The sequence below is a fragment of the Argopecten irradians genome, chromosome 8 (assembly GCF_041381155.1).
Source record: "Argopecten irradians isolate NY chromosome 8, Ai_NY, whole genome shotgun sequence".
Lineage (NCBI taxonomy): Eukaryota > Metazoa > Mollusca > Bivalvia > Pectinida > Pectinidae > Argopecten > Argopecten irradians.
This window is the reverse complement of record NC_091141.1, coordinates 32,428,016-32,440,227: the sequence shown is the minus strand read 5'-3', so window position 1 is coordinate 32,440,227 and position 12,212 is coordinate 32,428,016. Positions and strand designations below refer to the sequence as shown.

Genomic DNA, 12,212 nt, shown 5'->3' with positions numbered 1-12,212 from the left:
AATGTCGACATTTTCTACTATTGGGCGAATAATATGTGATAAGTGTAAAGTACCAAGTTTGCAAACTAAGGCGCCGAACGTAATTTTGGCGAAATGTATTTTAGGAAATAGTTGATACATATCTCCAGAATCCAAAATGTGTGTGAGAAGGCACTTCAATAATGATAGTATTAATTCATGGTGAAATTGAGGATGAATAAGTAAGCCTCGAGCTTCAGTTTCTACAGGTTTAAGAGTTACCTACAACTTCTTCAATCATGCATATACACTCTTGCGGAATCTATCATTACTTTTTGTAACAAATGAAGAAATATCTCCTGCAAATAGTTTTAACTGATATAAGAAACTGGAGGGGACCAAGTATGAAACCCTGTGGAACTCCAGCCTTTATATGAGATAAACTGGAAAATTTTCTATTGATATCAAAACGTTTTGTTTGCTTGGTTGTTTTTTTTAATAGGTAATATGAAAGAAGAGAATCTCGAATTTCAAAGCTAGATAATTAACCGAGAAAATCTTTGTGCCACACACGATCAAAAATTATAAAACTTTCTTGTCTGTATCATTATTACGGTATGTGAGAAATATGTATCGTGCATGGTAGAGAGAAGCTGGTTTGTAGGCAAGTCGTCATGTCTAAAACCTGACTGGTGTGGTGAAAAATGGTAAGTATATGTAAAATATGAATATATCCAAGATCACTGGATTTTATAGCGTGTTTCAGTATGGTTTCATTTGGTTATGAAAACCCACATGATCACGTCTGTAATTTTGTAGGTATACATCATTCAAATACATACTGAAAAAAATTGTTACAATTAATTTTTGTCCTGGTAAGACTAGATCTATAACTTTAGCAAGGATATTTATATGAAAATCTTTGATTTTGAGTCACATTTTATACTACTAGCTATATAAGGTTAGACGAGTTATGTCTCTTTACTTGGAGTGAAAAGTTAAAGCGCACGCATGACCGTGATCTATTGTACACGTGTTTCGATGACGCAAAGCACATCACGGTCCAAATTGTGACAGCTTGTCAAAAGACGATAACGTGTGAAAGGATACCTGACAAATATCAAGAGGATTTGCTGTACAAATTACAGAGCGATTATACAATAATCAAAGATGAGGCGAGCACATATGGGTAAGGCATATGAAAACGAGGAGAACAATCGAAATTCAAAGAGAAGGCATTCATAACGCTTTTAGTGTGTCGACCAAAAGTTTCCGGTCATGTATGGTTATGACTTATCTTACTTACTTAGTCTTAGTTAGTCGATACTGAACGCAGGCCTTAGGCCTCTATATTCAGATCCAGATCCCCCGGGGCAAGTGTAGTTCTGTCACTCCCAGTTGGTATGGTGTGGTTATTGTTCGTGTTGGTGGTGTAGCTCCTGCCTTTGATTTGCCAGTATTTATCTAGTCTATTTTCGAAAGTGTTGATTGTTGGTGAGTTTACAATTTCATCTGGTAACGAGTTCCAGTCATTTACAACCCTTTGTGAAAAAGAATATTTTCTTATGTCCAGCCGTGATCTTGCCTTTTCCATACAGTATGAATTTCTTCTTGTTCTCTTGTTTGAATGTATTTTAACCAGACCTGTTGAACCCTGTATGTCGTAGAATCCTTGTACGATCTTAAACACCTCGATCATGTCTCCACGATCCCGTCTATATTTCAGTGATGGCAACTTCAATCTCTTCAATCTGTCTTCATATTCAATGTCCTTCATCCCTGGTAACAGCTTTGTTGCTCGCCTCTGCACACTCTCCAACAAGTTTATGTCCTGTATTTTATGAGGGTTCCAAAGGTTTTATGAGGGTTATCGTATGGTTTCTTGCTTTTGTTTTGATAATTTAGAGCAAATTCATGACGCTATTCGTTATAAATTTCCCATCATCTGTATTCTAATATTATTTGAGTTGTTGGTATTAAATCGTCAAGAGATCATGGAAACCATAGTGTTCACAATATTGATTCAGCATTGTAGTGATAGCTACATGTCTTATTTACTTCGAGTCAATGACTCTCTTGAGCAACTGGCACGTCCAATATTGTAAAGTTTGAGGCTTGTTCTTTGATGAGTATCGTTTATGGTCTGTCTGTGGTGGAAACATCTTTAAGCAGCATTTTATATAAAAGAATTTAGTTGGTTAAAATATTAAAGAAAAAAAATCATTTAACTTGCACTTTTGACAGTACAACTCCATATTGAAATTCAGATAATGGGAAAAATCTGTTCCATTTAATTACTAGGCATTGTATACTTATACAGTTACTTACATGTAGTTCATAATAAAATTTTTCATAGTTCTTTGGACATGTCATTTTTCAAAGAGGAGGTGTTTCATAGAACATAGAACATCAAATTCAGACTAAAAATGACCCTATCAAAGTCTATCCTAATACTATACTGCCATCAATGAATGTTGGTTTATAATTGAAATATGAAAATAAGATATTAGGTAAAGGGTCTTGGCATCTATTACAGATGGAATGTTTCTTGGAATAAATATGGTATGTATTTGATGCTCATTCACATATTATTAATGATAACCAAGTTCTTATGACTTAAAGATGCTCCACCGCTGACAAATAAATTTTTTTTGTCGATAAAAAAACAGGAGCAGACGAATTAGTATTTTTCTTTGGTTACAAAAGTTACTTACTTTACACCATTGGTATCAACATCATCAAAATGTTTGATCTTCTAATTTTACTTCTAGATAGAAATATTAAGAATTATTAATTGCTTCCCGAAAAAATTCCATAGCACTATGTCTTATATGGAACAAAGTACTGATTGCGCATGTACCAAAAGCAAAATAAATTATTTATTATTTCTTTTGGGTTAATTAGATATATAAATATACATGATTAAACACCAATTATTGTTAAATTGGTGAATATCACTTATGCTCTGTCGGTGATGGAACATCTTTAACTGATAATGGAAAGGTAACACTCATTTACCTGGTACTTTTAATTGTCATCAAATTTAAGTTGACTACACATTTATCAATGCATTATTTGCCTTATAATTATAGCAAATGAACAGCCTTATAAACCAACAGCACAGATGTTGGAGGCAGAAAATCAACATATGGAGGACCAGTTGTCAAGCAAAGTGAAGGCTCTTAAGTCTGTGAGTATTTCTTCAGTTATTGCACACATATTTTACCAATCATTTTGGATGCCAGTGTGTTTTTCTCTGGGTTCTTTGGCTTTCCTTCACTGTCTAGTACATCCTTAAATGACTCGGTCACTGGCTGTTATTTAATATGACATAAAAACAAAATGAAACAAACCAATTATTTTTATGGACGTGATCGATCACTTAATAAGCCTAATCTTAGTATGAGAAAGTAAATACCTGTAGGACAGTTTGTAGGCGCTTAAACATATTTCTATTTATTTTGGCGATAGTTTTATTTTAGCAATTTGAAGCACTGTCTTTGGAGCAATGTCTTGAAGCACTAATTCATGAACAGCTCTAAATTTGTATGAAAATAATTATTTCCTATATTGAACACCGAGTTGCACTAATTAATATCCACACTAGTAAATCATAATTTACATATTTTTTGCATTTGTGCTATAATGTACTAAAATAAGTACGTTTACAATATCTGGGCGATTAACTTATCTCTATAACCCGTTTTGTAAAATTTATAATGCAATGATGTCCTAACATTTCATTCGGATTGAGTGTACTGGGGATCTAAATCTGTTTGTATTGTTTCGACTGCACAAAATAATTTCAATTCAACTTTATTGCTTCCTTACATCCATACAAAGGGATCAATAGCAAAACATACATGTATATAACACAAAGTAGATCAAAACAACAACTTAAACATTTATCAAGCCAGCTTTCCTCAGTTCAAATAACTTTTAAACAAATAGGCCTGAATCCTGCAGAAATTTTAGATCGTTAGACGACAAGAGTCGTATCAAATTTTCAAAATCTGTTAGATGGTGGTTAATTAATGGAACACTTAAAAATGAAGTTGGTTTCATCCTCAATTACATGACAAAATTTGCGTAACCGCAGAGGACAGGGAATCTTTTTCACCCTACCCGCCTCGATTTCTAAACTGTGGTTGCTAATTCGCAGCTTTGCAAGCAATTTTCTTAATTCAAAATCCTTAATAGAAAGATATGATTCTTCCTTACAGTTTTGTTTAAATTTACTCTACAAAAAATTTACTGTTATTATCTGACTTATTTATCTTAGTTGAAAAAATGGTTTGAATGTATAACGTACCTTGTATCGATTTCTTGAATGATAGTTTCAGATTACGTTTAAACGTCCTCCTAGGATTGGCATTTTCAATGTTATAAGAAATCTGATTTTCCTTTATGATATTAGAAACATAGGAAAAGAAACATAGGAAAACCAAGAATATGTTCCATTTGCATGTGTATTTTTACTGACAGCCAGTGCTTCTTTCACCAGGACGTTGATGTATTTTTGTGAGATCCTTCTTAAATAGCATAAAGCTTGTGTATTTATGAAACAATCTAAAGTAAACTGTCCTAATTCAGCCCTGGAAGCTATATTCAATGCATACTTTCCAACGCCCAAAGCCATTTTGCAAAATTTCAAACTAATTTGCTCGAATGGTGATTTATCAATTAAGGAAAATGGGTCAAACAATGCCTTGTTTGAGCTAGCTCATTTATTAGCATTTGCTATTTTGCTATGATAATCAGCATACCAAATTTCAGAGTTATACGTCAAAACTGGTCTTACTAGGGAATTGAATAACTTTTTTCATAACCATATGGGTATATCAGCTATTCCGTTAAGGCATTGTTTAATTGAGAATAAAACCTTTATACTTTTCGCGCAAAGTTCCTTAACAGCAAGTAAAAATTTTCCGGTGTCACATTATTTTGTACCCAAATATTTATACTCATTGACTTATTCAATTTCTTTGCCATTAAAAAGAAATGGTTTAACTTTAATTCATTTGTTTTAAGTGGTGCTTCTCGTTAGGAAAATCATTGTTTTCGTTTTTGTTGTATTATTGATAGCTGCCACTTTGCATAGTAGCTATCGAGCTGGGTTATTGATTACAGATGTACTGTTGTTATGATAAACTAATTTATTTGTCTGAAATTGTGATACACTGCCCTCACAAAGTCCTGTTACATATGTAAAAGTTTGCTGGCAGTATATCTCTGAGTAAACTCTTGAAAACACAAATAATAGTTAGATAAAATAAAGAAGTTGATCAATACTGATGTTTGTATTAAAAATGTTCACATATTTCTATACCAATATGTATATTTGTAAAACTGCATGTGAATCTGATCTTTTGGAGGTCAGTGTAGTTGTCTTATCAAAGAGCTTTATATATTGACCTGAAAAGCAAGAATTGTTTACTGTATTCGACACATTAAGTGTCTAGGATACTTAAAATTTGAAACAATTAAATAAGGGGGCATTTTAGAACCAAGTTTGGACAAGCCTTTCATAAAAATAAGCAAAGTAAGCCATAAATCAGTTTGCAAAAGAAGCCAATATGGAAACTTACACAGTTTTCATAATTTCTGCCCGGTCTTCATTTGTGGTAATTTTTATGGCCTAAAATAGTGGGAGCCGAGAGGCAATTACAGGCACTTATTGGGTTGAATAAGCTATGGTATATTGATTTTAATTTAATGGACTCGGAAATTTCAATTTTGTATTTGTTTTAACAGCTTACAATTGATATGGGAAATGAAGTACGTGAACAGAACAAGTTTTTATCTGAAATGGTGAGTACTGATTTATTATGTTTAAAGAATTTTTCCATCCAATTTAAGCATGCCATTCATTGCTGTTTTGATTCACTTTTAAAGGAAAGTTATTTATACCTTGATAGCAAATAAAAGGAATTGATTACAAAATCAAAAAATCATGTTAAGAATATCAATTACAACATGCAGTTACAATTGTCAATTCAACTTAAAACGTTCAGATAATCCATCCAAGCTTTTAAATCAAACTGGAAAGCTTGGTTTATTTTTGTCGGTTGATATTTTACGTCTTGACAAGAAATTACAATTTATTAAATAGATATTATGTTATCATTTATCAATAAGATAAAAAAACCATCTCTGTATTAAATCAAATGATTTCTGTATTAAATCAAATGATCTCTGTATTAAATCAAATGATCTCTGTATTAAATCAAATGACCTCTGTATTGAATCAAATGATATTTGTTTTAAAGGGACAATTCACTCAGGTTAATTCTTTTACATAACCAAGAAGCAAAATATGGCATAAATGTATTGTTCTAGATACATTTCTTACAAAACATTTAACACAATATATTGACAAATTCCACGTTATTGTTAAGTATTTTAATTGATACCATTGTAATTACAAATAGTTGATCAATACGATTAAGCAGGTACAATTTGTACGCTGTACACATACCCGAGCCAAAGTCACGCACGTTAAACAAATGAACTACATAACCACTGAGAAGGTAATAAAATGATTTTTAGGCAAGACAATTCACCTGATAAGGTAAACACACTACTGTCAGAGCGATTTGAACAGTTCTAGACAAAAGTTGCATTACTCTATGAACAAGGGACAGGGTTCGGCATACAAGATGTTCGACCACAATATGTAATGGCGGACAGCGAGCGAGTTTGAAAGTTTCAATAGCATTTCACCACCATGGGCTTTTTTATCACAGTAAAACTGACTGATCTGATTTCCATAAGAACGGGTTTTTCCTGATATATGTACAAATTTTAATGTTCTCTTAGATTGAATTGTCCCTTTAAATAAAATCATCTCTGTATTAAATTAAATTAGATCATCTCTGTATTAAACAGAATCATCTATTTATTAAAAGAAATCATTTCTATATTAAATCAAATCATGTTTGTATTAAATTTAATCATCTCTGTATTAAACCAAATCATCTCTATATTAAATTAGTTCATTTCTGTATTAAATTAAATCATCTCTGTTTTAAATCCATTATATTATATAGGACAATCTCTGTATTAAATCAAATCATCTCTGTTTTAAATCCATTGTATTATATAGAACAATCTCTGTATTAAATCAAATCATCTCTGTTTTAAATCCATTGTATTATATAGAACAATCTCTGTATTAAATCAAATCATCTCTGTTTTAAATCCATTATATTATATAGAACAATCTCTGTATTAAATCAAATCATCTCTGTTTTAAATCCATTGTATTATATAGGACAATCTCTGTATTAAATTAAATCATCTCTGTTTTAAATCCATTGTATTATATAGGACAATCTCTGTATTAAATAAATCATCTCTGTTTTAAATCCATTGTATTATATAGGACAATCTCTGTATTAAATCAAATCATCTCTGTTTTAAATCCATTGTATTATATAGGACAATCTCTGTATTAAATCAAATCATCTCTGTTTTTAAATCCATTGTATTATATAGGACAATCTCTGTATTAAATCAAATCATCTCTGTTTTAAATCAATAGTATTATATAGGAACAATCTCTGTATTAAATTAAATCATCTCTGTTTTAAATCCATTGTATTATATAGGACAATCTCTGTATTAAATCAAATCATCTCTGTTTTAAATCCATTGTATTATATAGAACAATCTCTGTATTAAATCAAATCATCTCTGTTTTAAATCCATTATATTATATAGAACAATCTCTGTATTAAATCAAATCATCTCTGTTTTAAATCCATTGTATTATATAGGACAATCTCTGTATTAAATCAAATCATCTCTGTTTTAAATCCATTGTATTATATACAACAATCTCTGTATTAAATCAAATCATCTCTGTTTTAAATCCATTATATTATATAGAACAATCTCTGAATTAAATCAAATCATCTCTGTTTTAAATCCATTATATTATATAGAACAATCTCTGTATTAAATCAAATCATTCTGTTTTAAATCCATTATATTATATAGAACAATCTCTGAATTAAATCAAATCATCTCTGTTTTAAATCCATTATATTATATAGAACAATCTCTGTATTAAATCAAATCATCTCTGTTTTTAAATCCATTATATTATATACAACAATCTCTGTATTAAATCAAATCATCTCTGTTTTAAATCCATTATATTATATAGGACAATCTCTGTATTAAATCAAATCATCTCTGTTTTAAATCCATTGTATTATATAGGACAATCTCTGTATTAAATTAAATCATCTCTGTTTTAAATCCATTGTATTATATACAACAATCTCTGTATTAAATCAAATCATCTCTGTTTTAAATCCATTATATTATATAGAACAATCTCTGTATTAAATCAAATCATCTCTGTTTTAAATCCATTGTATTATATAGAACAATCTCTGTATTAAATCAAATCATCTCTGTTTTAAATCCATTGTATTATATAGAACAATCTCTGTATTAAATCAAATCATCTCTGTTTTAAATCCATTGTATTATATAGAACAATCTCTGTATTAAATCAAATCATCTCTGTTTTAAATCCATTGTATTATATAGAACAATCTCTGTATTAAATCAAATCATCTCTGTTTTAAATCAATAGTATTATATAGAACAATCTCTGTATTAAATCAAATCATCTCTATATTAAATTAGTTCATCTCTGTATTAAATCAAATCATCTCTGTTTTAAATCCATTGTATTATATAGAACAATCTCTGTATTAAATCAAATCATCTCTGTTTTAAATCCATTGTATTATATAGAACAATCTCTGTATTAAATCAAATCATCTCTGTTTTAAATCCATTGTATTATATAGAACAATCTCTGTATTAAATCAAATCATCTCTGTTTTAAATCAATAGTATTATAAAGAACAATCTCTGTATTTTGTTTTAATCAGGATGACGACTTCAATAAGAGCAGTGGATTATTACAGTCGACGATGGGTCGTTTAAAAGACATCGCTAGTAAAGGCGGCCCCACACTATGGTGCTACATGTTTATGTTCATCTTATTTGTACTGTTTGTTTGTTGGATCATCGTCAGGTTTCGGTGATAACCGTCTTCACAACGTAGCGGAATGAAACACGACTACAGTTGAGTATCATCCTTGATTTCCACGCTCTGTAAAAAAAGCATTAGTGATTGAACCTCTAGAAATCAAGCATGATGAACTCGGGACATTTCATATTATCTCATTTACCCCTGATATATAAAAATGGACTGGTCTAGCCTTTGATTTAGAAGAGTCCAAACTTGTCTTCAGGGGTGAATGAGTTGAAGTACACATTTTGGATGATTTATGTACAAAACTGACCTAATGTTATTATAGTTATCTCCCCTTACCCTGTTGTTCAGATTCCATTTAAATCACGTTTATTGAAAACAACTTCTGTTTTTGCCTGAAATTAATTTATGGCTAGAATTTAGCTTAATTACCTTGGATTTTTGGATCTTTTTTAGATTCAGACCAAAAAATAGGAATACTGGTCATGCAATAATAAGGATATGGTTAAAATGACAAAAATGTGATCTTGTATTTTTGAAAATTTCTGGTAAAAACAAAGAGGACATAATGTAATTAGTTAATTACAAGCAATATATGGAGATATTTTTTCAAGTAGTATTTTGTTTGTCAAAATTGTTGCCGAATCATGTCGGTTTGGAGCAGAAATATCTGTTTGAAGTCTGTGTCTGACTGCCTAAAGGGAGGAAGCTTAAGGAACACTTGGTTGTCACTAAAAAATTGTTAAAAAAGATGCTCAACCGCCGACAGAGCATAAATGATATTCATCATTTGAACAATAATTGGTGTTTAATCATGTATATTTATGTCTAATTAACACAAAAAATAATATAAAATAAATTACTTTGCTTTTGGTACATGCGCATTCAGTAGTTCATTCCATATAGGATATAGTGGTACGGAATTTTTTCGGGATTCAATTAATTATTTTTCATATTTTTAACTTGAAGTAAAATTAGAAGCTCAAACTTTTCAATGGTGGTAATGGTGTAAAGTAAGTAACTTTTGTAACTGAAGAAAAATACTTAATCGTCTGCTCCTGTTTTCAATAGTGAAAAAATACCATTTGTCAGCGGTGGAGCATCTTTAACTAATAGAATACTTAATCAGCCATAGTTAACTGTATATTGGAAAGTTCAGAAGACAAGGACTATATTTGACATTTTAGGAAATGGATGTCAGTTGGTTAATGTGTTTTTGTCTTGTGAGGTCATGATGCACATGCTTTGGGTGATATGGTCGCTAATGTGTGAGTGTGTATATCCCATTTTAATATAGAAATGTTCCCTTTTTGCATTACGTTGACCTAATATCCAGATGCATGGATGTACAAAGTTTGGATAAAGTACAATCTGGAATTAAATTAGGGGATGGGTGAATGGATAAAAAGATTGCTGTACGAAAGAAAAAGAAATATGAGGAAGGGAAGAGTGTGTGGTCTTTTTTCTTGTTCTGTAGAAAAGAAAATGGATATGTTTTAGACTTAAATGACTGCAAGAATGAATTTCAAATTGTGTGTGAAACTATGCGATTTAAAATATTTTGTTAAGTTTGAATAAAAAAATACTGTGCCATGACATTTTGTGCTTTGTCTCAAGAAAGATAATAAAAAAATGTAAGTCGACTTTAAAAATCGCCAAAACAAAACAAAGCAAACAATCCCCCAAAACTACATGGAAGCTGCCCGTCAGCCATCATTTTGTCCGATATGTCTCCAAATGAAATATGAACATTATAAGCCCAAGGGGAGCTTATTAATAATTGGCCTAGACCCACTCTGGGATTTCCGAGAAATAGCAGTAACAGACTTCAAACTATCCCGTCGGGCAGTTCGTTGTTCGATTGGTCCGAAAATGCAATTTACACAACTAGGGCCTAAAGGGAACCTACATGAAATTTTAAAGAAATATCCCTTTACTTCTAGTACTTTTGGGAAAAATTACTATAACAAAAACATTGCAACTTCGGACGACATCGTCTAACACTGATACAATAAAAGAAGAAATCAAAGCTGCAGCCAAAAATCAATCTAGATGTTTTGATCTTACCAAAGAAAGAATGTTTCGACCTACACATAGAATCGTCATAGAAATACCTAATATTGATGAACTGCTTTACGGTCAAAATATATCTGGAGAATGCCGAGCAGAAGGTACCATCATCTAGGAGGGTTTTTAAGGAGGTAATGAATCTAATGAGAAAATTAACTTCGTACCTGGGAATTGAAATCGACACCGTACATGGGAATTGAAATTGACTTTGTACATGGGAATTGAAACCGACTTATGTACCTTGGAATTGAAATCGACTTCGTACCTGGGAATTGAAATAGACATCGTACCTTCGATGCTTCTCAGAACCAACCGTGTCCCAATAGCAAGTGTCCGATGAAGTGTGGTTGATACGCCGTCATGAAGGGTGTACACAAATAATACTTTTATTCCTATTATTCTGATCCCGATCTGATGTGGATCGAGAAAGAGTTGATGTGGATATGAGACGCTTAGGAGACCAGAATAGTCGCTACATCCTTACAGTGTGAAGTACTATCTGGACGGAACGACACCCTCTTCCCAAATGTGTCGTATTCTGGTCTCCTACCAAATTTTAAAAACCACCATATATTCTATCCTAAAATTAAAGTGGCATGTTTTGGCTGTAAAAAGACGCCCTTGGATAATATATCTGATAGGGTTTTTACAGACAATATCAACATGAAAATTTTGCCGCATTCCTTCTACGGGAACGCAAATACCATGTTCCAAAAGAGGAATGTCTTGGGACATCCCCACTCAACGCTTTATTCTTGCTATGGTGGAGATACAGACGATGGAAGATAATTTGGAATATTTATTCAATGGCCATTCTGAAGTCGCGCTCAGAGACCCTACGCTCCGTCTGAGCTTGGTAACCAAAACTCTTTATATGCCTTCCGAGAATTTTGTAGTCTGTTCTCAGCAAATGTAAGTAGTGGATACATCGTTGCATGACTATGTCTAAGCTTAATACTTGTACTGTTTAAACTTTCATAAATTTTGGTGTCGGGAATTTTTTGTTCAGTTTTATTAAACAAAGCTATATTACTAAATTTTACATTTCTGCAATCCGTTATATTTCTATTTGCAGTATAAATGTAAGTTAAGACGCACATCATTTTTTTTCTAAATGTGATAATTTTTCTGAAAGTTGGGTCACCATAACGTCTTGTGTATTGCC

General features: G+C 31.6%; 1 protein-coding gene across 1 annotated transcript; it reads left to right on the top strand.

Moving 5' to 3' along the window:
* The first annotated feature begins 928 nt into the window (after positions 1-928).
* LOC138330121 (BET1 homolog) lies at positions 929-10,575 on the top strand. Its single transcript, XM_069277497.1, has 4 exons — positions 929-1,147; positions 3,051-3,148; positions 5,713-5,769; positions 8,871-10,575. The coding sequence occupies exons 1-4, from the start codon at positions 1,129-1,131 to the stop codon at positions 9,024-9,026; spliced, it is 330 nt and encodes a 109-aa protein (XP_069133598.1). The 5' UTR covers positions 929-1,128; the 3' UTR covers positions 9,027-10,575.
* The last annotated feature ends 1,637 nt before the right edge of the window (positions 10,576-12,212 follow it).